The sequence below is a fragment of the Phaenicophaeus curvirostris genome, chromosome 2 (genome assembly GCF_032191515.1).
Source record: "Phaenicophaeus curvirostris isolate KB17595 chromosome 2, BPBGC_Pcur_1.0, whole genome shotgun sequence".
Taxonomy (NCBI): domain Eukaryota; kingdom Metazoa; phylum Chordata; class Aves; order Cuculiformes; family Cuculidae; genus Phaenicophaeus; species Phaenicophaeus curvirostris.
Window position 1 is genome coordinate 31,803,219 of NC_091393.1, and position 27,072 is coordinate 31,830,290.

The 27,072-nt window shown below is 41.1% G+C and overlaps 1 protein-coding gene across 1 annotated transcript in view; it reads right to left on the minus strand.

Annotated features, from left to right (window-relative positions):
- LOC138717797 (activating signal cointegrator 1 complex subunit 3) overlaps window positions 1-23,124 on the minus strand; it is a 277,866-nt gene extending 254,742 nt beyond the window's left edge. The window contains exons 1-3 of the mRNA XM_069851636.1: window positions 23,076-23,124; window positions 3,038-3,181; window positions 2,141-2,291 (exon numbers count right to left, since the gene is read on the minus strand). Coding sequence (XP_069707737.1) covers window positions 2,141-2,291; window positions 3,038-3,127 — 241 coding nt within the window. The 5' untranslated portion in view covers window positions 3,128-3,181; window positions 23,076-23,124. The remainder of the gene's footprint in view (window positions 1-2,140; window positions 2,292-3,037; window positions 3,182-23,075) is intronic.
- Between the last annotated feature and the right edge of the window lie 3,948 nt (window positions 23,125-27,072).

Genomic DNA, 27,072 nt, shown 5'->3' on the forward strand with positions numbered 1-27,072 from the left:
AACCATGTATTCTGCTAGTGAACTGCAAAATCCATGACTTATTAGTAACAGCAAAAAGCCCCATCAGTTTATTTCCACATACTTCTCATACTAAATCTAAAAAACAACAGCAGCTGCTGGGAAGAAAATTAACTCTGTTGCAGCTGAACATAAACATTACCTGGCAGCAACTAAAACAATAGGTGTTATCAACATTATTCTCATACTAATATCAAAACACAGCTGCTACTGGAAAGAAAATTAACTCTATCCCAGACAAAACCAGGACAGAAATAAAAAACACTAGAGGAGAGCTGTCTGCACTACTCAAAGGGAAATGAACTTTAAGTTCAGATTCACAAAAAAAAATTTACATAATTAGTAATTGACTTAAAGGCTTTTCTTCATTTCTGTGAAAACTTCCACTAAAATTGATTTATCATTGGAAATGGTTCCATTTTTGGCTACCACCAAAAAATTTTCCACTTCCAACCTGTGAAGGTGCATATGTAGGAAGAATGGGAATTAACTGGGAAAAAAAGGGTAATTGCAGATGCATTATTTATTTGAGACGCAAAAGGGTAGCAAAGAAGAGAGCCAACAAATGAGAAAAGGAGAATATAAAGTATGTAAATATTGTCATTTGGACAGTCCAGGGTTAATCATCAGGCAGCCCTGCATTTGTTCACCACAAACTGGAGCAGGAAAATAAACCAACCTGTTTCAAGTGTGCTACTATGGTCAGGAGGACTAGGGACTGAGGAGGAGTTAGCTGTCTTCACTAGCTAGCCGAGGGCATGTGGGACAGAGGGATCAAGAATCTCCATAACAACATGGGAGTGCCTGTCCCACATCTGATGGCGTAAACATCTTCCTAACATCCTAATGCCCTCCTGAAAAAATATCTGAATTGATGGTGTCATGCAATAGTAGCCAGAAAAATGAGAGAAACTTAACTTTTAAGAATTACAACAACAGAACGTTATTAAAATGGAGTGCCAAAATAAATCATAGAATCGGAATGGTTTGAGTTGAGGGACCTTAAAGATCATCTAGTTCCAACCCCACTAGCAGAGGCAGGGACACCTCCCACTAGATCAGGCTGCCCAAGGCCCCATCCAACCTGGCCTTGAACACTTCCAGGGATGGGGCAGCCACAGCTTCACTGAGCAACCTGTGCCAGTGCAACACCACCCTCATTGTGAAAAATTTTCTCCTTATATCTAGTCTACATCTTCCCCTCTCCAATTTATACCCATTGCCCCTAGTCCTATCACTACATGCCTTCGCAAAAAGTCCCTCTCCAGCTTTCTTGCATGTCCCCTTCCAGGTATTGGAAGGTCTCCCCAGAGATTGAGATAAAACACACTCTGGTCTATAATGACAAAAAACCCCAGCTATATTTATACATATTAATTCCTTCAGTCCTCTTACTTACGGTTCTGTCCAAGATATTTAAAATATAAGCAGGAGAAAATATATGTATTAGCTTGAAATTAAAAATTCTTAAATATGTGATAGCTAGAGCTTGAGCCATATGTTCAATTTCTGAGCTCATGAAGTTAAATTCTGCCAACAACACCAGCTGAATTAGTTTTAATTGGAAACAGTTTATCTATAGACTGAAACTAAGATTTCACACCTTCTTTGCCAAGATGTGTATTCAGTTTTAAAAGCTTAATTCCAGATGAGTGATTTTTTTTATTTATTTCTCTCTCCAACACCAAACAGTTCAAGCTGAAAACAATTTTTTCACATATTTATCTGCTTATATAGCAATCCAATTTTTCATTATACCAATCACACAGAATTAAAGTAGATAAGACTAAGATTGCTCTTTTCTCAGAATACTGCCAGTCCAAAAGAAGCTGTTGCTTTTGCTTAATAAAGGTTGATCACAAACCATACAACACACTACACAACAATGCTATCAAAAAGCAAGAATATCCACATAATAATGGTAGCATATTTTAAAATAAAGCATAAGACCAAATTGTGAAAACACATATCGGATTAAGTGAAGTTTCACAGATATTTCAGGGCAAGCCTGGAGTCAAGGTAGAACTAAAATTGTAGCAGTATGCAGAGCATGCAGGCAGAAAGCAGTCTGAACCTCCTCCCCAAACAGTCTACTATTAGAACACTAGTGAATCAAACGTACCTATCTGTTTTGCAGCTTGTAGTATAGTTTTTAAATCACTATTTACAGTTTGGTGTTCTTTTTTGTCCAAATTGTCATCAACAAACTTTATTATCTTCTTCCAAGTAAGATCAGACTTCAGCAACTCTTCATGTAGTTTTGATCTTTTAGTCTGAAAATGCAAAATATTTGGGTTTTTCAAATTAGTACACAGAGATTCCTTTAAAATTAAACATCAGATTAAAAAACACTCTTTCCTATTGCATTCAGTCAGTGTGTAGTAGCAACTGCAAACACTTCCCCTTTTACCTGTTTTTCACTCTTCCCTGTGCGTAGGGAAACAGGAGGATATACACACAGTCTCTCTCCCTACTTTACTCCTTCCAAGGCAGAATTCTCTGTAAACCCAACCTCTTGCACCTTCAAGAAATTTACTCTGAAGATTGCGAATTCATTTCACATTACAGGTTCCCATAATGTGTCCATAGCTTTAATGTATTATTTCTTGTTGGTGGGGGCGGGTGGGGAAGCACCTAAATTCAGTATCACTATATTTATTCTAAACATCCTTCAACAAGAGTCCAGAGTGAACTTAATATTCAGAGGGAAACGTTTGGCTTCCCAGCTCTACATAAGCTTGGAGCTAAAACCCTACCAGCCCAGCCCTACCTAAATAACTTCCTGAAAGATGAAACAACAGGACTGTACTAACACAGCCGAGTATCCACACAAAGCTGCAGCAAATTTGACTTCGAGTGAGGACACTACTAAGGAATGCACAAGAAATAATACACAGACTGTATAGTCTTGCTTAGCTACTGTTATTAAATAGCAATGCAAACTAAGAAAGCAATCAATTCTTACTATATGTACAGTAATACTTTATAATTATGCTTTGGAAAAGAAAAAAATCTTTACCTTTAAGTCAGCTAATTCTTCACTGTAATCCTCATGTTTAGTGACATTTGAAAAGGAGCGTAAAGCGCCTGTAAGACGAGGCAAGGCCATCTGTTACTCATTCAGTGATCCATAGGATGAGAAATTAAATCCCAGTTCAAGCACCTAGATGAGAACAAAACAAATAACATGGCTTTGTTAATGCTACAAATACAAACTCACATCACAAACTTGAAAGACTTTTTTGAGCAAGCAGAATTTGGCTTGCACTTCAGTTACCCAAGTTTAGAAATATCTCTCAAACTGTTGGTAATTAAGATTCAGTAGAAGGGAGGTGAAAAGCAAAGAGCATAGGCAAGACATGGTAACATGCAGAGGTCAATCAGCAGGTTCTTCTTCTCCCTCCTCCCTAAAGAAAAGTCACCAGCAATAAGGCAAAGTGACAATTATTATTTTACCACCACTAGCACAAGAGTATTTTACTGAAATCTATGTAAACTGAACTTTAGCTCCCAACAGCAGTAAGTGAATAGAACCTATGGGAAGATTTCCTCTGAAACAGCCCACACTGGGAGCTTTTTGGTTGGTTAACAGCCTCCAGCCCTGATGCAGGAGCATCCTTCTTGCAAATAGCTTTGACATTTTTAACCAGCAAAACAGGCAAAGAAAATTACAACAGGGAAAAAATACGTTAATACATATAGCACTGAACTACTATAAGAGATAAAGGAAAAAGAGCTACCAGAAAGCTGAAAAAATTATGCCTCGGGATATTTTCATCTTAGAACTGAAAGCTCACACACACACTTAAGCAGTGCAAGGCTCTCTTCAGGACTACAGTTTTTTTCTGCATGGTCTTATTTCTGTAATGAAACAAGCTCCTATCTATACAGCAAACCACAGCTGTTCTCTACCTGAACTTCTTGTACTCCTTCCAAGTCTTGCACTGAAACTGTTCTCAAAGTTGTTTAATTTCAAAACATGCCACAGCAGAAATGTTTAATGAACTCTATTGCACAGCTACAATGTCTGATGGTAACAGATAGATACAGATTTAGATTATTTTTGAAACAATTAATGATACCATTACAAACCTAATGATCTGCACTATTCTTACCATGCCTGAAGACCATCGGCCATACAGAATTTAAATAACCTAAAACAGAGTTAATAAAATGACTTCTACCCCTGCCAGTCATACACCGTATAGAAAATTGTGCTTTAATCCAATTATCCCTAACATTATTCTTCATTTAATGACCACATTTGTATTTTAGCTATCAACTCTGCAATAAAGTACAAAAGCAAATCCAAATGCAGCGTTCCAGTCACAGACAGAAATGTCACTGACTTGTTAGGTCTGCTTGTTTTCCCACCTCGCATTAAGATGCTTTTCGAGAAAAGCTATCACCACAGCTGGTATTTTGGAGATAAATGTTATAACGATGAAACTACAAAATGTGGAAATATAAAATCTTTAACTGTGAAGGGGATAGAAAGGACATATTCAAATTTAAGCCTAGAAGCAGACAAAGCCAAGCAACATCTTTTGAGATGTTCCATGGATATATGACATGTTAGCCATGACATGTGTAGTCCCTAGTGAAAACAGACTGTGATCACTACAGCCACCATTATAGGAAAGTAGTAACATGTCCAAAACTTGAGGGAATCTACCCCAATCTTTTTTGTTTGAACCCAACAAAAACAGTAAATCATTCTCATACTGCTCCAACAACAGCACTGCCACAGCTATCAAAGATAACTCCATTTTGCCTATTTATTTTATACTTACACTCATATACATATTTATACAGAATTATGGTTCTTTACAAAAACATATAGCAATGTAACTGTAATATTACTACCTTAATTGTCCTTTCAGAAAGAACATGCACAGTAATTTATGAAAGTTCTAACCTGCTTTTAAAAAGTTCACTTTTCTCAGACACTTTTAGATTTTAAAGCACCTCCAGCAGGCCCGTTTGTTAGGAAATCAAGTTTTGAAGGAGTGCTTTTCTTCTTTATTCATTGAGTTATCAATGCTTTCTGAAATATAAAATCTGGAACTCCAGGTGACAAGTAAAGGCACACCTCCCCTACCTCAGGCTTGGCCAAAGAGCCAAATTCAGCCCTGAATTCCTACAGATGAGCTCGTATTAATAAATGATGCTCCACACATGCCTACGTGCTTTCAGGACTTGCTGTTCTCCAGGAGAGCTGGTCTGGCAGATCAGCTGCCCAAGGCTTCTTTTACATTTTGCCTCATTTACAGCCAAACCCCACATGCGCTTCACTTCTGGTCCATGACACCCACCCTCATCAGGGCCCCAAAAGAAAACAAAATCAGCCATCAATTACAAGGCAGGGGACAGGTGCAATTACAGATGTAAATGCCGAGTCAAAAATGCTGTGGCCCTATGAGATGCAGTGTAAATGTACATTTGTTATAAATAAATAAGTTACCTGCTTTCACATAAAACCTGCTTATGTAGATATCTGCCTGCATCACACAGAATGGATCAGCTACTGCTTGTCTTCCCACAGCCACAATAAGGGTAACTACTTCCTTCTTACTTGACAGAAACGTACCTGTTTGCTTGCAGCTTGACCTGAAATACCTGTACTACCAAAAGATCCTGCTAAGGTCTGATGGTTTTGGAACAAGGGCCTAAAAGGCAGCAGAAATTAAATCCTATTTACCATGTCCCATACATAAAGAAGCAAAACAAACTTTTGCCATCCTTCTGCCCATTCCCTCTCAAGAAAAAGGTGTGAGAATAGGTTATTTAATGTTTGTAGAGAGACAAGCGGAATGGGAATTTAACCTTAAGATGAGTAAAAGTTTGAAAAATATCTTTCTTTTCCTTTTTTCTTCTTCAATCACATAATCACCTAGGTGCATTCCACTATTTTTTAAGGAAAAAGAACAGAAGGCTGAAGATTCCTAGCACTACCTCAGATTTCCTGCCTCTTTCAAAAAAAAGCCTTAAAACCTTATCTGTCCATTAAACTTGTTTGTAAAGCAGCGAGAGCAAGATCCACCTTTCCAAAGCTTTGTGAAGATGAGAGGCAGTATCTTTTAAAGCCTATTTTAGTTCTTTTAAAAACAAGTGTGATTTTAATGTTGAAACTTTTTATGAGGGAAAGTAAAACATAAACACAGATTATACTCAGGATTCAGGTATGAAACCATTCAAGCTTTATAGTTTGAACATAAAACTAACAGTAAACATGGATCATAACCTCAGCAGAGTTTTTCCTATCAAACTAAAAAATTGCTGTCGACATTACAAAGATAACTAATGTTACTGGAGAAGTTTTCCACTTTACGTTTTCACCAATTACTTAAGTTTTCCTACCACTCCTGGCCTTTCTTCTATAAGTATATTACAGAATGATTTGTTTCTGTTCTCCTCTGAAATGTTACAGAGATTATGGTCAAAGCATTGCATTTTTGGTTGTTGTTGAGTTTAAATTTTTTTCTTTTACTTTCTATATACTTTAGCAAAACAAGCCAGCTGCCTAGTAGGGCTAAGAGAAAGGGAGAGCTCCAATGTGGTACCTTGAGGGAATAACACAGCATTAACAGAATCACAGATAAAATCCGCAATTGCATTATCCTAAACTACCAGCTTCTGTAGTTTCTAGTATTTAACATGCTGTAGGTCCCTTAAAACTTTGAAGCAGTCATTTTGTTTAAACTGTTTTAGGAATATTAAGACAGGTTTTCCCTATACTACTTTCAACTATTTACAAAGTTCTTTGCGGTCTATGTAAAATACTCATTTATAAAACCTGAAGAAGTTATGATTGATTACTAAACTAATCAAACAAGTTTATAAAGAAAAAGAGGCTTTAGACACCGGTAAATAATAGCAGGTTGCTATTGACCACATCGTATTTATCTCAAACAGCATTTTCACTTGTTGAAGTGGAATCATTTCAAATGAAAGGGAAGGTAAAAAGGCAGATAATATCCGAGCCACAAAACAATAAATTAAAAGGGAGGGAGGAAGGCAGTGCAGTAACTTTTTTTGTACTTTAAAGGCATTTAGAAATCAAACACAAAAGCAGCAAGACCATGAGGACATATTAAGGCATTTTAAATATAACACACAGAGAATATTTTACTTCTTCATGTTACTGTGAAAGAGGAACAAAGCAAGACAAATAAATAAACACCGAATTTTAGTGAGATGAACACATCAGAATGCTACAACCTGACTGCTGTTACTGAAGCTTGGTGGGACTAATCCCATGACTGGAGAGGGTCTATCAGTGGCTACACGCTGTTCAGAAGGGACCTCATAGGAGCCTCCCAGTACCTGAAAGGGGCATACAAGAAAGCTGGGGGGGTACTTTTTACAAGGGCATGTAGTGATAGGACTAGGGAGAATGGCTTTAAATCGGAAGGGGGAAGATTTAGATTAGACATTAGGAAGAAATTCTTCACAATGAGAGTGGTGAGGCACTGGAACCGGTTGCCCAGGGAAGTTGTGGATGCCCCATCCCTGGAATTGTTCAAGGTGATGCTGTACGGGGCCTTGGGCAGCCTGGACTAGTGGGAGGTGTCACTGACCCTGGCAGGGGGTTGTAACTAGACAATAAATTAAACGTTCCTTCCAACCCAAACAATTCTATAATTTTTGAAAAAATTGTTGTCAGCAGCTTCCTTAACATAAAGGAAAACTTCACATTTTGTTTACAGATAAGTCTCAATATTTACACCCAACACGAACACATTTTATTTGGTGCGTATTTATACTGCCATTTAAAAGAAATAAGTAAAAGTAGTTGATTAAAAAGCTACTTTACAACAACAGGGACATTTTGATTAGATTCACTTGAACTTCTTATCATAGAATCATAGAATAACTAGGTTGGAAGAGACTCACCATTCCTATCAATCACTAAACCATGCCCCTTAGCACCGCGTCCACCCGTGCCTTAAACACCTCCAGGGAAGGGGACTCAACCACCTCCCTGGGCAGCCTGTTCCAGCACCCAATGACCCTTTCTGTGAAAAAATTTTCCCTAATGTCCAGCCTAAACCTCCCCTGGCAGAGCTTGAGGCCATTCCCTCTTGTCCTGTCCCCTGTCACTTGGAAGAAGAGGCCAGCTCCCTCCTCCTCTACAACCCCCTTTCAGGTAGTTGTAGAGTTGCAGTGTTTGATGCAAACAGTACAAATATAGCATCTATCATCAAAGCTGACATCCAGGGATAATTGTGGTTTAATCAATGTCTAGGGTATTCATCACAAATAGCAGACCAAAGCAAGACACTGCAATATTTCCAACTGCATATTTTATACTTTTATAAGCAGTCCTATATGATGCAATAATAATTGTACACTTTCAGATATCTAATTTTGTGCAAAAGGCTCAGACATCCCACTGGAAATCTCTCAAGCCCTCTGGGTCGAATATTGCTGATCGCCAGTCAAGACCAGGTCAGTCTTTGAAAGGGAGATGTCAACACTAAGGAATTTGTACTCAGGAAATAATAGTGGCTGCCTGATATAGGGTATTCATGTCAGTTACTACCAGAATTCAAACAAATGCTTCAGCACAATGAGAGGCATAACAGTGCCTTTGTGTGTCATCATTCATATAAGAGACAACTTCAGGATCTTGATTATATAAGTCATTAAAACAACCCCACTTCCCCTCCCAAACAAAACCCAAAAGACCAAAAAAACCTCTAAATAATGGAATTGCAAGCCATGCATTCAATAGAACGTTAATCTTTTCCAGATTCTCTCTCTCACAATCTTAGCCATGCATATGGGATTGAACACCAGCTGCCTGCCACTGGAGAGGCATGTCCTATGATTACACCCAATACTGTTTTGGCATGATGCCAAACACATGGCTTGGCCCAATAATGTGTTCATTTTAGATATCAATTATAAGGATAGCCAATAATAATAATAATAATAATAAAATCTTCTTCAGAATAACTCATCTTTCTTCTCCAAGAACATAAGGTGCAGTTCAATTGTTAGATTGAGAAATGTCTGCATTTTTACACCCCATCACTTTAACTTTTCTGTTCCCTGGAGTGAGAGCCAACTGCATCCCAAGTAATAGAGACTTAAAAGTCTTGCCTTACATGTGGACATGTACTAGAAGCAATCTTCAACTTCAACATCCATAATGTGTGTTATTTAAACACTATGCATGAGCCACAAATACAAGATGTTGTTTGTTGGGGGGTGATTTTGCTGCACCATAACAGGGGTGTCTCTGTGTCTCTTTCACATCATGCCATCAACAGAAGTTGGAAGCAACCCCAGGGGGTTCACCTTACACTAGTCCAGAAAAGTTTGTCACTAAAGAAAAAGTATGAGGTGGATAAAAGGTGAGCATGGATATATACGTCCAAAGGAAGGAAAAGGAGGATAAAAAACAATAGATAAGTGAGAGAAAGAAAAAAAACTTTGAGCTAATGATGGCAGCTAAGTAATGCATATTGCGTCTCACTGAGTGTGGCTGAGAGGACATGCAATGCAGTCCAGCAAAAATAACTGCTGTAATAGAACATACATAATACATAATTGCATAACTGCTGTGATAAGACCAAACTAGAGCATCTGTTTAGATGGTAATAAGAAAGTGTCCATAACACATTCCCGTACTGACTCTGAATCTACAAGCATACACAAGGATACAGTGTCCAATGCTAACTAGCAGCCATAGATGGCATTGCCAAATTCCTTGCAGCTCAGCTTCAGGATGTAAAAGAATTGCTTGTACCAGTTGCTCAAGATTAACAATAAAATTTTAATGGAATGAACAACCTGAGGTTACTGCACAAAGGTACAGCTGGCCTACTACCTGTGAATGAAAATTTGTACAAGTAATAATCAGCAAGCATAATAGGCTTATTGTAGCAGAAAACCAATAACAAAAGCTTTCATCTTTCTTCTGAGCTTGAATGAGAAGGCAAGAATAGAAAGAATACCTATTTCTATTCTGCACAGATCAGATCAGACCAGACCTTTAAACATTACACAACCTGTAATCTTGCCACCAACAGGGCTTAATTGTATTTCTGCACCTGCTTATCATATCAAAGCCCATAAAAGGTCTGAAGGTGGCCAAGAGGTAAGCTTACCAAATCAAGCCTTCCCATTCTACCACACTTCTAAATCATGCCAGGGAGTTGTTACTTGCCCATCCACCCCTTTGCCTTCTCCCAGGAGAACAGTTTCAGGTGCATTGGCCCTTCCAAAACAGCAGAAGCTGGTCTCCCATAACACTTCAAAACATTAGTGATGTTGATCTGGGAGGCTGAACCGACCCTTCATTATATAAAAGGAGAGAATGGATGCAACTGTGTGTCAAAACCCTTCGGCAACCCAAAAAGAAAAGCTAGAACCAGAAAATAATCACATTGAAAAATGTTCTTGCAAAGATACAGCTAATGTTATTCTATAAGAAGCATTTAAGTGTAACTTAATTCTGCAAGAGGCAAAAATCATCATTTTACATCTCTTCTAGAAAGATTTGTTAAATACTATCTATGCAAACCTGCGTGAGCACCTTTATACAACCAAAGCAGATCAACAAGAGGCATTATCAAGAATGGCATCAGCTTCAAAGTTCAGTCAGGTATGTCTCTCATGGATAACACAGCTATGCCTGGGCATAGACAACTATGGCATAATGTGAAAATCCAAAGGTCTTTTTGGAAATAGCTAGTAACATTCCACGACCAGAAGAAATAATGATTCAGATTAATATCACTGAAATTAATAAACTGGATCTCTACTTTGTCAGGGTAAGAATATTACTTTACTTATTTTTATTAACTTTTTAAAACAATAAAGCTATAATAAGAAAGTAACTTTTAGATAAAAGAGAACATCCTTAATTAACTGAAATACCAATACATACAATAGAAGCTTACTGTTGGGATATCCAAAGCTCAGGAAGCAAGTAAAGTTAACTGAATAATTATCTTCCACAAGACAAGATGAAACTATACTTGGCTCACGAGTGCGGTGTACAACTAAGATCGGGTTCAGCTAAATAATAAATAATAATAAGTTTCTTATTTTAGGTACACAGACAAAAACCAAGTCCAAAAGATTCCTCAAAGGAAACAGATTACCACAAGGAACGCAAATCTATGCCACCTTCAATCTGCTTCAGCAGCACAAAATGATTAAGTCTAAAAGGAAACATTTATTTAACAGACACATTCTTGAAAGTGCAAAATATCAAACTGTGTACCCAATGACTACCTAATTAAGGTATCTAAGTCATATTGTTCATGGTAGGTACGTTGTATTCATAATTTAGTTAATTCTGCTTTGGAATTCTCCAAGGACAGAAATAACTAATTTTTTCCATATTTCAAATCACACTTGACTAGCATAGGTTTGTTTAAGAGAAAGGACAAATGTAACTTAATTTAAATAATAAATGTTCAGCAGATGTTATAGAAAAAGTAAAGATACCATACAAGGACATCTTCTGTTCGCTATCAGTGAATTTGATTGAAAATCGTGCTCAAGAAATAGAATATACTTAATTTTTCTCCTCTACATCTCTTTCTCCCTTCCACCTCCACTCTTAAAACACTAAAATATTCAGTCCTACAAAATGACCTTGGGATAATCTGGAGCATTTGACCATTTTGAACTGAGAGCTGAAGAATGCCTTTTTGCCACTGCTTCCTGTGAAAACAGCATCTGGCTGTGTCTGCAGGTGGAAGCTATTCCCCAAAACTTAGTGCTCATATTTACCCTTGAACCCCTAGCAGAAGATGAGGGAAAACCAACTATTTTTATTCCCAGTCCCTGAAGCATACTTGGAGATACAAATTCTATACTGACTCCCAAAGTTTGTCAATCTTGTCTAGATGAATCTTGAAAACTAATTTAATTAAAGGCTGCTTCTAGCCAGGTGTGAGGTCAATCTCCTAAACAATAGGAAAGAAGGATGGAAAGCAGAAACTACATCATTCTGCATCACTGAACGAATTTGACAAACTGTTTAGTAGAAGATCTACTATCCTTATCTTGATCCCCAACATGCATCCCAGGCATGTTACCTGGGCATCTATACAGGAAAATTCACATTCTGATTAATGCCTCCAAGAACGCTGTATTAATCTGTCGACTCATACATACGACATGCAGATTGAGAGTACCTCGCATGTCTACTGTCACTATGTTTACAAGACACATAAGCAGACACTTACTTACTTACTACCATGTTTATTGACAGAGAAGTACCACACAAAGCGTAGAGCCTTCAGCACACTTAGGCACATGCACTGACATTTTCTTTCCAAAACCAGCTGCGGGTTTGGACAGAAAACCAAAAATATGAGGACATTTTTCAAAACCTATGCCTGAATCATACAGGAAGATTCAAGCTTCCCTTATGGCAGGCACCTGGGTGCGATCTAGTCTCTAAACACACCATTTAGTGGCATTTGAGACTCTCTATAGTATCAAAGAAATTTGCATGGGCCACTAGATGTGACACAGGACCTATGAAATGTCCATATCCTCTATACTCCTAAAAGTCTCAGTCAGCTTTTCTTACCAATGTGGTGCTACCAAGTTGCCAAAGTCTCTCAGTCCCCAACAACTCCTGATTTCCTGAGAAATGTTGCGATTTAAGCATACACAAAATTTCATCCTTGTTGACAAAACTCAGTAGGAACAGAAAATAACCAAGATAACTTTTCCCAAATCCTCAAACAGTAAGGCACACAGAAAATGTACAGATTTACATAACACAGAACCATTTTTCTTTTCTGTCCATAGTGGCATTTTGAGGGAGTATCAATTACTGGACAGCTATTTCATGCAGAAAGGAGGAGTAAGGTAAGAAGAAAACCTAACATGCCTTCTTTTTCTAAATGACTTCTAGCCAATCCTCCAAATCAGACGACTTACTGATTATCTCTGCCTATGATCAGACTTCCACTATTTCTTTGTTAGCACTGTGCAGCCCCTCAGTCTTTCTAACACTCCTCCAGAAAGTCTCTGTCAGCTTATTTAAATACTTTTCCAAAGGCATGTACTCATGAACAAGCCCTTCACAGTCTAGTAACCCTCTCTCTCTTATAAGATCCCCATCACAGCACTCTGAAGGTTCAGTTCAGGGGTTAAAAAGCTTGAAACTTCGACATTCCTATCAGAAAAACAAACAGAACTACATTCAAAATGAAGCTCACTCTTTGACATGACATGGTCAAATACTGCAGTGCAAGGGAGATGCATACAGATTCCCAAAAAACAACCTATGAAGGCAAGCTTTTCCAGTTGAGGAAGAATTGAAAGCACAGTCACCTCAGCCTTCCAGGTATCTTTTGGGGTGCCTCCCTCTTCAGACCTTCTCCCCGCTGCCCAGAGGCAACACTATGTCCTTCCCTGCAAAGGGAGTTGTAAATAAACCCAGGGCTGTAACAGACATACCTGAAGCTGTCCCAAGACAGGCAGTTGTTTGTTTTCAATTTGTTTTAAATATCAGAGAATCATAGAATGGTTTAGGCTGGAAGGAACCTTAAAGATCATCCAGTTCCAACACCCCTGCCAGGGGCAGGGACACATTCCACTAGACCAGGTTGCTCAAAGCCTCATCCCATCTGGCCTTGAACATCTCCAGGGATGGGGCATCCACAACTTATCTGGGCAACCTGTTTCAGTGTCTCACCACCCTCATACTGAAATATTTCTTCCTAATGCCTAAATCCACCCTCTTTCACCTTAAAACCATTGCTTCTCCTCCTATCCCTGCATTCCCCAATAAAATGCCCCTTCCCAGCTTTCCCGTAGGCCCCCTTCAAGGACTGGAAGGCTTCTATGAGGTCTCTCTGGAGCTTTCTCTTCTGTAGGCTAAACAAGCCCAACTCTCTCAGCCTGTCCTTATACAGGAGGGGCTCCAGCCCTCTGATCATTGTCGAGAATCTGTGACAGGGTCAGTAAGTTATGCAGCTGAGTACTAGATCCAGGCTAAAAGGCGATTCCCAGAGAAAGGGGTGGGCAGCTCCTGACTCGGCAGGGGGTGGTTCCAGAAGCAGCTGCAGAACGTTTAAACAGCCTCTAGAGAATGCAGCGACTGAAGCGCTGCAAACAGGATCAGGACACATCAGAAAAGCAGAGTGAAGCAATTTGCACAGCAGTTTGTGCAGGGAGGTTGCTACAGCTCAGCCAGAAGGACCAGAGATCCATAGCATCCACTGGGCAGAAAATTAAGACTGCTCCAAGCTCTGTACCAGCCGTGAGTGATGTAGCCTCCCAGACAGAGCCCCAGTGGGTGCACGCTGCCACCCAGATGCCGGGCTGCAGGGTGTGCCCCCCTCTTGCACTGGTATCGGACACCAGTGGGGAATTTACTTGTGGGAGTTGTGCTCGGGTGGAGGAAATCCTCCACTTGGTGACAGAGCTCAGGGAGGAGCTGAGCAGGCTGAGGGCCATCCATTAGGGAGTGTGAGAGGGAAATTGACCACTGGAACAACACCTTATGCTCACTGTCCCAGACCCAACAGGCAGGCATGCTTCACGTGATGGAGCACTCTCCATCCTCTCTCCATTCAGCTGAAGAGAGATATGTAGGAGATGGAGGGGAATGGCAGCAGGTTCATGCCCAGTGTAGCAGGCATCTCCCCTGTGTCGACCTCAGCCTACCGGGTTCCGTCACACAACAGATACGAAGCTCTGCAAATGGAAACAAACCTCAATGAGGATGATGGGTCTTCACAGCCTAGCAATGTTCCCTAGGCTAAAACACCCTAAGCCATCCATCAAAACAGTTTCTGTTAAGCAGAAGAGACAGGTTATTGTCATAGAGGACTCCCTCTATGACAGAAGGCCCAATCTGCAGACCAGACCCACTACACAGGGAAGTCTGCTGCCTATCTGGGGCCTTCGTTAGAGATGGAGAAAGAAAACTTTCAATTCTAGTCAGGCCCACAGATGATTATCCCCTATTGATTTTCAAAGTAAGCAGTAACAAAATGCCAACAAGAAATCCAAGGGCAATTAAAAGGGACTTCATGGCCTTGGGACTATAGTGAAGGGAATGGGTGCACAGGTAGTGATCTCATCTGTCATTCCAACTACAGGGAATGATGAGGGAAGGACTAGGAAGATCCAAGAAATACATACCTGGCTCCAAACTTGGTGTGAGGAGCAAAACTTTGGGTTCTTTGATCATGAGTTAGCCTGCACATCACCATACTTGTTGTCCAAGGATGGGGTATACTTGTCCATAGGGGGAGGAAAAGATACCAATAAGCTAGCAAGGCTCATTATTAGAGCTTTAAACTAGATGTGAAGGGGGAAGGGGACTCTAAGCTGGGAGGAAGTGTCAATGAGCTTGAGGGTAGGGAGGCTTTACATAGGGAACTAGACAGGCTGGATTGATGGGCTGAGGCCAACAGGATGAGGTTTAACAAGGCCAAGTGCAGAGTTCTGCACTTGGGACACAACAACTCCCGCCAGCACTACAGACTTGGAGAGAAGGACTTGGATGTGTTGGTTGATAGCTGACTGAACGTGAGCCAGCAGTGTGCCCAGGTGGCTAAGGAGGCCAATAGCATCTATGCTTGTATCAGAAACAGCATGGCCAGCAGGTTCAGGAAAGTGATAGTGCCCCTGTACTCAGAAATGGTGAGGTCACACCTCAAATACTGTGTTCAGTTTTGGACCCCTCACTAAAAGAAAGACATTGAGGTCCTGGAGCGTGTCCAGAGAAGAGCGACGAAGCTGGTGAAGGGGTTGTTTAGCCTACAGAAAAGGAGGCTGAGGGGAGATGTTATAACCATCTACAACTACTTGAAAGGAGGTTGTAGTGAGGGGGGTGTCAGTCTCTTCTCCCAGGCAACAGGCTAAAGCATGAGAAGGAATGGCTTCAAGCTGCAAGAGGGGAGGTTCAGATTGGAGATTAGGAAAAATTTCTTCACTGAAAGGGTTATTGGGCACTGGCAGAGGCTGCCTGGGGAGGTGGTTGAATCACCATCCCTGGAGGTATTTAAAAGACAGGCAAATGAAGTGCTTAGGAATATGATTTAGTAGTGGACAGGTACGGTTGGGTTGGGCTTGATGATCTCAAACGTCTTTTCCAACCAAGCGATTCTACGATTCTATCATCTTCATGACCTTCCCCTGGACTAGCTCTAACAGATCCATGTCTTTCCTGTGCTGAGGTCTCTAGAACTGAACACAGTACTCCAGGTTGGGGTCACACAAGAGCAGAGTAAAAGGGGAGAATCGCCTCCCTCACTGTGCTGGTCACACTTCTTTCGACGCAGCCCAGGGTATAGTTGGCTTTCTGGGCTACAAGTGCACATTGCTGGCTCATGTCAAGCTTCTCACCCATCAGCACCTCCAAGTTGCTCTCTTCAGGGCTACTCTATAAATGACTCTAATCTGTTCTTCAACGTTGGTAGGATGTAGGAAGAAATAAAGCCAAAATTTCAGGCTAAAAATTTATGAAAAAAAATGCAAGGAACACTAATTACACCCCTCCAGCCTGAAAACCTGCATACTTCTTTCAAAGTAGGCCCTTCTAGTAAGGAAAATAAGATTAATTAAAAATACATTTAAGCAACATTGAACTATTGAATAGACATAGATTCCCATAAAATAATGTTATTAGAAACAGAATCTCTTGTCATCTCTGATTCAGAATTCACAGCTATGCAGACACATCAAAGAGCACATCAGCTACTTGATTACAGAAAATGGCAACCTCCTAATTGATAATTTATTACTCCTGCAGTTTGAATTAGAACTTTGAAAAACCCCGGAAAGTAGTGCTACATTCCTGTAATGTTACAATGTATGCAAACTAAAACCAAAACTAACAGCTGCTGCCTACCCTTCCTGGGCTGACTGCCTACAGTGTTGGCAATACATGCAAGAGGACACTTTGAGAAAGACACCTGTATAGTTTCCCAGAGTGAGGAAACCTCTAACCAACAGAACACAAAGCTTGTAAGCATTAGAAATCTGTGCTTGTTCCATGAGAAATGAGGGGAACAAAAACTGAGGCATAACATTACTATTCTTAGCTGATATGATGAAAAGAGGTCCACTGCGTCTCTAGTAATATGAAGAGGTTAAAGAAGGATTTTTTTTCCAGCTGTGCTATTTTTTAAATGGTTACACTTTTGTAATGTAATGCAACAATGCCACATTGTTAGAACATATGTAAAATTCTTTAAAAGGCATTGTGTAAAAATTGTACTGTAAGCTAAGAAATACACACATATTAGTACAGATTCTCCTATTTAAAAATTAAAAGCCTTTGAACAAGTGTTCTGGTTTCAGTTAATTTTCTTCCTAGCAGAAGGTATAGTGCTGTTTTGGACTTAGCATAAGAATAACGTTGCTATCAACAACTAAAAATATCAGGGTGCTAAGCAGCGCTTATGCTAAGTGTTCTGGTTTCAGATAGAGTTGAATCAGTTTTCTGATTTTACTTAAGTCTCACCTAAGTAGCTTCCTTTTCTGAAAGTTAACTGCATTTTTTTTTCAGATAGTGGAAGCCAAACAGCTCAGTTTTAGCTGCCAAAATAGCCTGAGCCTGGGCTAAACTGGGACACTAAGTCAAGGACTTTACAGCTTCCCATGCTCTGCCAGCAGGGAGGTGCACAACAAGGTGGGAGGAAACATAGCCAGGACAGCTGATCCAAGCTAGCCAAAGGGATATTCCATACAGCATAATGTCATGCTCAGTATGTAAGCTGGGGGGACTTGACTGAGGGACCACGATCACTGCTTCTTGGAGAGAGGCTGAGGATCAGTCATTGGGTAGTAAGCAGTTGCATTGTGCATCATTTGTTAGTATAGTCTATTATTACTATTCTCTATCCCGTTTTCTGATCTATTAAACAGTCTTTATGTCAATCCCTAAGTAGTACTTTTTATTTTTTCACATTCTCCTCCCCATCCCACTTTCGGGGGGGGTGGGGGGGGTGGGTAAACAAGCAGTTGCGGGGTGCTTCATTGCCATCTGAGGTTAAACCATGAGTATTTAGCATGACAGATACATAAACTCTTCAGATTTATAGAATCAATTTTTAAAGATTACCTATAAACAAAAATGTTTGATTATATCATTTTATCATTGGTGTGGCATCTTTCTTACATTCATGCTTCAGAGGCAACTCAGCTCTACAATATATGATGTCATGCTCCATAATAACTCAGGGGAAAGAGAAGCAAGGGGACACACATCCAAGATCATCACGTTTATCGTTCCAAGCAACTGTTGCATGTCTCCTGTTCTCTTTGTGTCTTGCAGCAGAAAAGAACTGGACTGGACAGGCGCACACTCTCCTGGGTGGAAAACTGGTTGGATGGCCGGGCCCAGAGAGTGGTGGGAAATGGTGTGAAATCCAGCTGGAGGCCAGTTACAAATGGGGTTCCCCAGGGCTCAGTGCTGGGTCCAGCCCTGTTCAATGTCTTTATCAATGACCTGGATGAAGGCATTGAGTGCACCCTTAGCAAGTTTGCAGATGACACTAAGCTGGGTGGAAGTGTTGATCTGCTGGAGGGTAGGGAGGCTCTGCAAAGGGATCTGAACAGGCTGGACCACTGGGCAGAGTCCAATGGCATGAGGTTTAACAAGGCCAAATGCCGGGTCCTGCACTTGGGGCACAACAACCCTATACAGTGCTACAGACTAGGAGAAGCCTGGCTGGAAAGCTGCCTGGAGGAGAGGGACCTGAGGGTGTTGGTTGACAGTGACTGAACGTGAGCCAGCAGTGTGCCCAGGTGGCCAAGAAGGCCAATGGCACCTTGGCTTGTATCAGAAATCATGTGGCCAGCAGGTCCAGGGAGGTTATTCTCCTTCTGTACTCGGTGCTGGTGAGATCACTTCTCAAATGATGTGTTCAGTTCTGGGCTTCTAACCACAAGAAGGATGTTGAGGCTCTGGAGAGAGTCCAGAGAAGAGCAATAAAGCTGGTGAAGAGGCTGGAGAACAAGTCTTTGGAGGAGCGGCTGAGAGAACTGGGGTTGTTAAGGCTTGAGAAGAGGAGGCTGAGGGGAGACCTTATTGCTCTCTACAACTACTTGAAAGGAGGCTGTAGAGAGGAGGGAGCTGGCCTCTTTTCTCAAATGACAGGGGACAGGACAAGAGGGAATGGCCTCAAGGTCTGCTGCGGGAGGTTCAGGCTGGACCTCAGAAAAAAATTTTTCACAGAAAAGTTCATTGGGCACTGGAACAGGCTGCCCAGGAAGGTGGTTGAGTCACCTTCCCTGGAGGTATTTAAAAGAAGGGTGAATAAGGTGCTTAGGCATGGCTTAGTGTTTGATAGGAATGGTTGGACTCAATAATCCTGTGGGTCTTTTCCAACCTAGTAATTCTGTGATTCTGAGAGGCTGGGTGGTGGTTGGGGGCTAGTCAGGGTCCACTCACCACAAATAATAAGTTTCTTGACAGAAATGGAAGAGAAAAGTTTCAGAGACCCAGTTTACTCTTCCTTAATCTTTCAAGGATAGGACAAATCGTTCCCCTTTAGACCAGCAAATAGGGATAATGCCTTCACATTTCTTGAATAAATGAATCAGAATCCAGTTTCCAAATACAGACTCACTAAACAAATAAGTTCAGCAGTTTTCACCGGTTTCAAAGAAAGGAATGGTTGATAGAGATGTAAATGTTTTGGTTTTAAGAAATATTTGAACACAGGCAAGTAAGTCACTACCGTACAAACTCATCTAGTTATTCTCACAATTTCGTCAATTTCATTTACAACTGGAAAACTGAAATTTATTCCATAAATTATCCAATAAATGCTTCAATCACTAACTCATCATTCCACGATTATCTATTCATATTCTATGAGCAGCTGTAATTATGATCCGGGACAGTAATATCAGATTCAGTTTATACTTCAGGTCAACCTCCAAACATACCTTTGGGCAAACAAGAGTTACAGATGCCTCAGAGTAAATACATGCCATAAAACAAACGGAAAAATCCAGGAAGACGCATAATCCACATCCCTAAACTATGATCCTTAACTCAGCACACAATAGAAAGGGATAGTTAGCAACTTTTATTTGCTTACAATACAACGTAGTCAAAAAATTCTCCACCTTCCTATTAAAGATATTCTTCTCTAGCATCAACAAAATTTAACAAGCCAAAAAAAGAATATGACTTTCAATTTGCATCTCAGAGATGTGTTCAGCTAGAGGCCTGCAACCACACTCTAGTCCACACATTAATGTACCGCATAAAACAAATAAAACACCAACTGCCCTATCAGCAAGGACAAACTGGTAAAAGCCCAAGCAGTCCACCATAGTCACTGTGACCTAGTTAAGTCTTTCCTGGTTTCTCCCTAGCCTAATGGATTTTCAGCAAACTACACCAATTTGCATATACCTTCAAGCAGAATATTCCATACCAAGTAACTAGAATAACCTCAATGAACAGAGGGCATCAGGACATTTAACATTGTTGGTTAATTCAGTGAGCGCAGTGACCATAGAACCAGAAAGTGGCTTTAGGTGTCTGCACAAAGTGTTATGATCGATCAGTTACCACATCCAGCAGGCAAGCAGCCACACAGCCTCTTGCTAAACCCCCAACCTAGCAGGACAAGAGAGAAAATAGGAAGAACAAAAGTAAGAAACCTTATGGGTTGAGATATAGAGTTGTATAGAAGAAGGAAAGGAAAATTACAAAAAAACCCCAAACCCAACACTATTAAAGGAAAGAAAATTGCTCACCACATTCCACAGGCTGACCAATGCCCAAACAATCTCCAAACCACAGACAACGTGGAAGCAAAAAAATTCCTTCTTCTTCTACCTCAGTTTTTATTTCTGAGTACGACAGCACACAGTAGGGAACACTCCTCTGGCCAAATCAGAACAGCTGTCCCAGCTGCATCCCCATGTAAGCTCTTGCCCATCCCTGCCTACTTGCTGGGCAGGCAGGGTGGGGAAAAAGCCTTGATGCTATACAAGAACTGCTCAGCAACAACCAAAACATTGGTGTGTTACCAATACTGTTTTAAGTACAAACCTAAAGCACTTATGGCTATGGTGAAAGCTAACTCCTAAAACCAAGACAAGAATATACTCACATTTCTTTGTGCAAACAGAGGCAACCAAATTCCTCAGAGAGAGATAAGCATAAGAGTGCCCTGCCTGTAGGTCCACATAGGGATTGCACTTGCAATAAACATGAAATTGCTCATTTATATGATAGGACGAGGTGTTTATAAAGCAAGAACAATGGGTAAATAATGGGTAGATACAGAATGACTACTGTTGCTCATAACGTAAGAATAAGGACATATATGATAAAACTGAATATTAGGGCGAAAGCAATAACAACCTGAATGCCTTTCCTATTTACAACATAATTGAATCTGAAAATCCATTGCCACGGGATGTCAAAAAGACTAGAAGTCCAAGCATACTCAAAAAGAATTTGATGAATTAATGGAAATCGGGTATCTCAGTAACTACTAAATTCAACAGCTTAGAGGCAGATCATCAGTTATTTAAATCACTACTGAAATGTAATAGGAAAGCAAAAGCATCACTGCACTTCTTTTCCAATTCTTCTTCTCGGCACGTTTCATAAGCACCTGCTACTGGCTGCTATGGGAGAGTGACACTAGATAAAACATTTTACTTGAAAACAGCTACAGGGTGAGATGACAACTGACATTCCGAGGATTACAATTTTGGATTTAGAAGCCTCGTGTATCTACATCTGTTTGTGGGTTCAGCCGTTTTTTCCTTCTTTTCTCAGTTTAAACATCAGCTATCAGATTTCTAACAAACTTCCAACTATACATTTGTTAAACTGCTTTTAATTAGATAAGCTTGGACAAACTCAAGTGTAGATTTTGTTTTTTTCTTATTTCTCTAAACATTAAATAATAATTTTATTTAAAATAAATGCATATGCTACAAAGTGTTCAAAGACAACTTCAAAAATTGTTACTAAAAACAATTTGAGGAAAATTTATTAAGGGCATGTAGGGGGAAGCCTGTTCAATACTCAAACCACTAATATGAGTTAAAAATAATCACACATTTAACAGCGGCCAGTTAAACTTTATGTTTAAAGACGATGCGTGTTTTTCCTTCCCTCAACCACCTCTCCATCCCAACAGCAGCTCCTATGACTATCTAAGAGGAAAGGAAAGAAACACAGAACATGGACCAGCCTGAGCTGAGTTCAGTGTTTATAAAGCATAATTTATTTTTAGAGAAGAAGTTTTAGTTTAACAAGAACCTGCAAAAATACACACTGATGCTCTATCAAGAATGAATTTTCTATTAACTCTTTAAAAATAAGATTTTCCAACTCTAAATGTTCTTCCTGAAGATTAAGGGTTCCATTTCAACAGAGGTAGTTCACAATTAATTCTTTAAAAAGCCTGAAGATTGAAAACGGTCTGCACAAACATTAGTCTATTAAGACAATAAATCTAACTGCAGAACTCATAAAAGTTTTTGAATATATTTTTTTTAATTCCAACACAATACACTCCTCCAAAGCACCTAAAAAGTAAGCCTGAAGACACTAGAGATCACCACGCATTTTACAAGCAAAGCTGTCGCTTTACCACTACCAATCAAAACAAACCAAGTAGTGCTCAAAAGGAAAGAACGCTCTACATGATCGCATGCCAGTTTTTCATTCTCCTATACATTTATTAACACCAGGAGTAAGTACTGAAACTATTCAGGCCCGTTCAACACGTGTGCCTCTTTCCCACTTGACAACACTCCCATTACCCCTTTTTCAATAAACACACACCGAGGCCACGACAACAAACAGAGCGAGAACAGGCCCCGGCGTTTATTAGCGCCCCGGTACCGCCCGCCGAGCCGCGCCCCGGGGCCAAGGCAGGCGCACGCACCGCCGGGCCCCGCCGCCTCCCCGGGGTTCCCAAGAGCCCCGAGAGCGCCGCGGCCGAGGCTGGAGCGCGGGGAGCCCCGAGAACACCGGGTCCGGAGCCCCGAGAGCCCCGTGAGCGCCGGGGCCGGAGCCTCGAGAGCCGCGGCCGCCGCCCGGACCCCCGTCCCGCGCCATCCCCGCCGCGCACCTGCCTTCCGGCCTGCCGGTTCCGCTGCCGCGAAGAGCCGGCGCGGCGCGACACCGCCGTAAAGCGAGCGGGCGGAGGGAGGCGGTGCCCGGCGGTCCGCGAGCGCCTGGACGGGGTCCTCGGCGCCCCGGCCCCTGGCCCAGACCCGGCCCCGGCCCCCAGCTCCAGCCCCTATCCCGGCCACTGCCCCTGCCCTCGCCCTCGTCCCCTCCCTCTGCCTGCTCAGCGTGAAAAAACGCGCCCCGCTGAGGTAGTGCGGCCGCTGAGCTCTCCCCAACTGTTCTCTGCGTGGTCAAAGACACCCATGGGGGTCATAGCGAAAGTGCCAGCAAATCAACTCTCTGAAGTCTCATTTTGGAGTTTTAGAAAGAAGCATCTTTTATCAGGACTGGGCAACACAAGGAAGTGATCTCCATCCATCGTGTGCAGTGAGACAAGAGCTGGGAAAGGATATATTTCGCACTTATATGCATGTGTATAAATTTTCCCAGAAATCTTGGTCATACTGTATTATTTTGTAAGGTCTAATTTTCATGTTACTGTGAACTTCACAACAGTCAAAACTCTTCTAAACCAACACTCTTCTGATGCTGGTTTCAGCTCTGTCTAATCTTGCCTTTGAGATGGGCAAACAGAAATTATTACAGAAGACACATCTGTTCAGCACAGATCACTTCACACAAGATTTTATGGTCTTCAAAGAATGAACAGCATCTGGAAAAACACCGCTTGAAAGATAACACAATCAGAGGGACATTCTGTCTAACTTTAAAAAAATAAAATTACTTAGATGAAAACTAACTGCTTTAGCTTAAAGGTATGCTAATTTTGCAATAGTTACTACTTCTTGTATCAGGGGCAGCTCCTGGTGATGTCTCTACCCCTGCGTGAGGACCTTGGTCTTTCCTCGGCTGGGTTTCCCTGGCTTTCAGCCCTCTGTATGCTTTCCTGGCTTGTCCGTTGCTGCACACTTACTGCTTCCCAAACCACGTCTGTACAGTAGTGTGTGCTTTTTGTGCTCTTCCACACTTACTTACTCAGCCTCATGTGTTCTTGAGCAGTGGGGTTCTTAATCCAAAAGCACTATTGTAAAATGACGCTAAAGACTGAGCTATGCAGAGAGAGAGGGAAAAGAATGAGCAATGTTAAATAATTTTAGAACAAAACCAAGTTGCAGGGGGAAAAAAAACCAATGTACACCCTGGAGTGTCTGGGTGCCTGAAGACAAATGCAACTGGACTCTTAAGAGGCTTCCAGCTGGATAACTTAGCACTCAGGTTATTTATTTCTGACTTCTGTCTTCTCAAATGTTTTTTTTTTTCTATCTTCTGTCTTGCAAAGCATGTAACAGCATTCTTTGCTTGATATCACTGAACTGCTTTCATCTGTGCCATTGTGGCAGGTATTCCACTTACATAAAAGAAGTCAGGTGCTCATGCATGTGTGTGCCTATGTCTATATTTGTACAGCTGGAGATGCTAAAAAACATGCTCCCAAGAAGACATCCATTGCTAAAAGAAATTACACAGTTTACAGCAATCATAAAAAGTGTATCTTGGATTTAGTAAACAATTATGTGGAACTGGTTATAATGTTTCTAGGCCACTTATCCTTACAATGTTTGATTAGTCTAAACACTGGAAATCCTGAATTTTTATCAGTTCTATTTAGTAATCATGTTGTGAAACATCTTCACAATGAAATAAAAGACTAGCAAAGGTAAGTAGTATAATTAATGTCCTGTAATTTGATGCAATATGCCTCAGGATTTCAGTTTTTGTAGCATAATTTTACATTCATATTCTCAAATCAAATGTGTATGGCCTAAGCTAAATGTAATTAAAAAAAAAAAGCATCTTAATGTAATTAACAAAGATAGCAATCCTCTTACAAATTCTTCTAATACTCTGTTTTCACTTTTTAAGGAATGTTTTTATATTCTTTCTTAATGCAGATTTTTAATGGCAAGGGGGGACTAATTTTTTATGTACCTTAAGGTAAGAGGAAATTCCGTTACTGACTTATGTGTGAAAGATTGCATAACAAATACTAGAGGTCTACCCTTCCTTCCTGACTCCTTGAAACACAAACTTCACACAGAAGCAAGTTTCCAGCCTAGCCAGACCAAGAGGTTTTTTTTCTTTTCATAGAGGAGAGACTGAGGCAGATTTTTCCACATGTGTAATTACTTTTGTCGGCAAAAACCCAGCGTGGTTTCTAATAGATATGCAGCAATACAGAAATACTTAATAATCAAGATTGCCTTTTCATAATAGACACTTAGGATGGATTCTACAAAGCTAGGCTTTGAAAGGAATACCTTGGCTTGCAAGACCATGTTACTTATGGATCTCATAAGATTGCAGGGTTTCTAGCCTTGTCCATGTTGCACTAAGAACCACGTTCATAAGCAAAAGAGAACTCACTGTATATATAGGACCAAGAACTGAGCTTCAGCCCAGTTAATGTTTTAACAGTCTAACAGTCCAAGTTATCTGCTAGAAAGAAGTCTGTTCCTTTTGTTATGCAGTTAAAGCCTTCCTAGTATATACCCTTTTATTTTGCGTTGTGGTCACCTTTCAAATGTTCCTGTGGATCCCTTGAGAGGGATCTGCCCCTCTCAAGGAGAATGCAGGAGGGGTTTACAAGATGTTGTCAGCATTATGAAATCTTTCCTCTGAATAATGTTCCCGGTAAGGGTTTTCTTCTTTTTGCCAGGAGGAGCATGATGTTGCTGCTTTCTTCCTCCCCTGTTTTGTTATCTGATTGTGTTTGTGTTTGTTTTTTTAACACAAACTACTTCCTTCTCCTTGGTTTCCAGCTCAAGTCTGAGAGTTTCCCTACAGGCTTCCCAGCCTCAGTTGACAAAAATTAATGTAATTTTCCACAAGCTGACTTCCTTAGTTTGCCATATGTGCTGTTGACCAAGCTTAAGATAAAGCAGGTCGTGCCATGGTCATTTGACCACTAGATGACTGTTAAACCAAGCTAAAACTAACTCAGGCTGACACAAGCTCACAGAACTTCTGAAGCTGTGCATTGTTAAGTCATAGAATCATAGAATCATAAAATTGTTGGAAGAGACCTTAAAGATCATCTAGTTCCAACCCCCTTCAATGGGCAGGGACACGTCCCACTAGATCAGGCTGCTCAAGGCCCCATCCAACCTGGCCTTGAACACCTCCAGGGATGGGGCAGCCACGGCTCCCCTGGGCAACCTGTTCCAGTGCCTCACCACTCTCATTGTGAAGAAATTTTTCCTTATGTATAGTCTAAATCTGCCCCTCTCCAATTTATACCCATTGCCCCTAGTCCCGTCACTACAAGCCTTTGTAAAAAGTCCCTCTCCAGCTTTCTTGTAGGCCTTCTCCGAGTACTGGAATGTCACTATAAGGTCTCCTTAGAGCTTTCTCTTCTCCAGGCTGAACAACCCCAACTCTCACAGCCTGTCCTGATATGGGATGTGCTCCAGCCCTCGAATCGACTTTGTAGCCCTCCTCTGTTCCATATCCTTCTTATGTTGAGGATTCCAGAACCGGACACGGTTGTCCAGATGAGGTCTCCCAGGACAGGAATAGAGGGGCAGAATCACCTTCCTCAACCTGCTGGCCATGCTTCTTTTGTTGCAGCCCAGGATATGATTGGCCTTCTGGTCTGTGAGCGCACATTGCTGGCTCATGTCGAACTTCTCATCAACCAGCACCCCCAAGTCCTTCTCCATAGGGCCGCTCTCCATCACATCATCCTCCGTCCTGTATTGAAATTGCGGATTGCCCTGACCCCAGTGCAGGACCTTGCACTTGGCCTCATGAAGTTCGCACAGGCCTATTTCTCCAGCCTGCCCAGGTCCCTCTGGATGACATCCTATCCTTCCACTGTCGCAACTGCACCACTCAGCTTGGTGTTATCTGCAAACTTGTTGAGGTTGTACTCAATCTCGCTGTCTATATCATTGATGAAGAGATTAAACAGCACTGGTGCCAGTATGGCCCCCTGA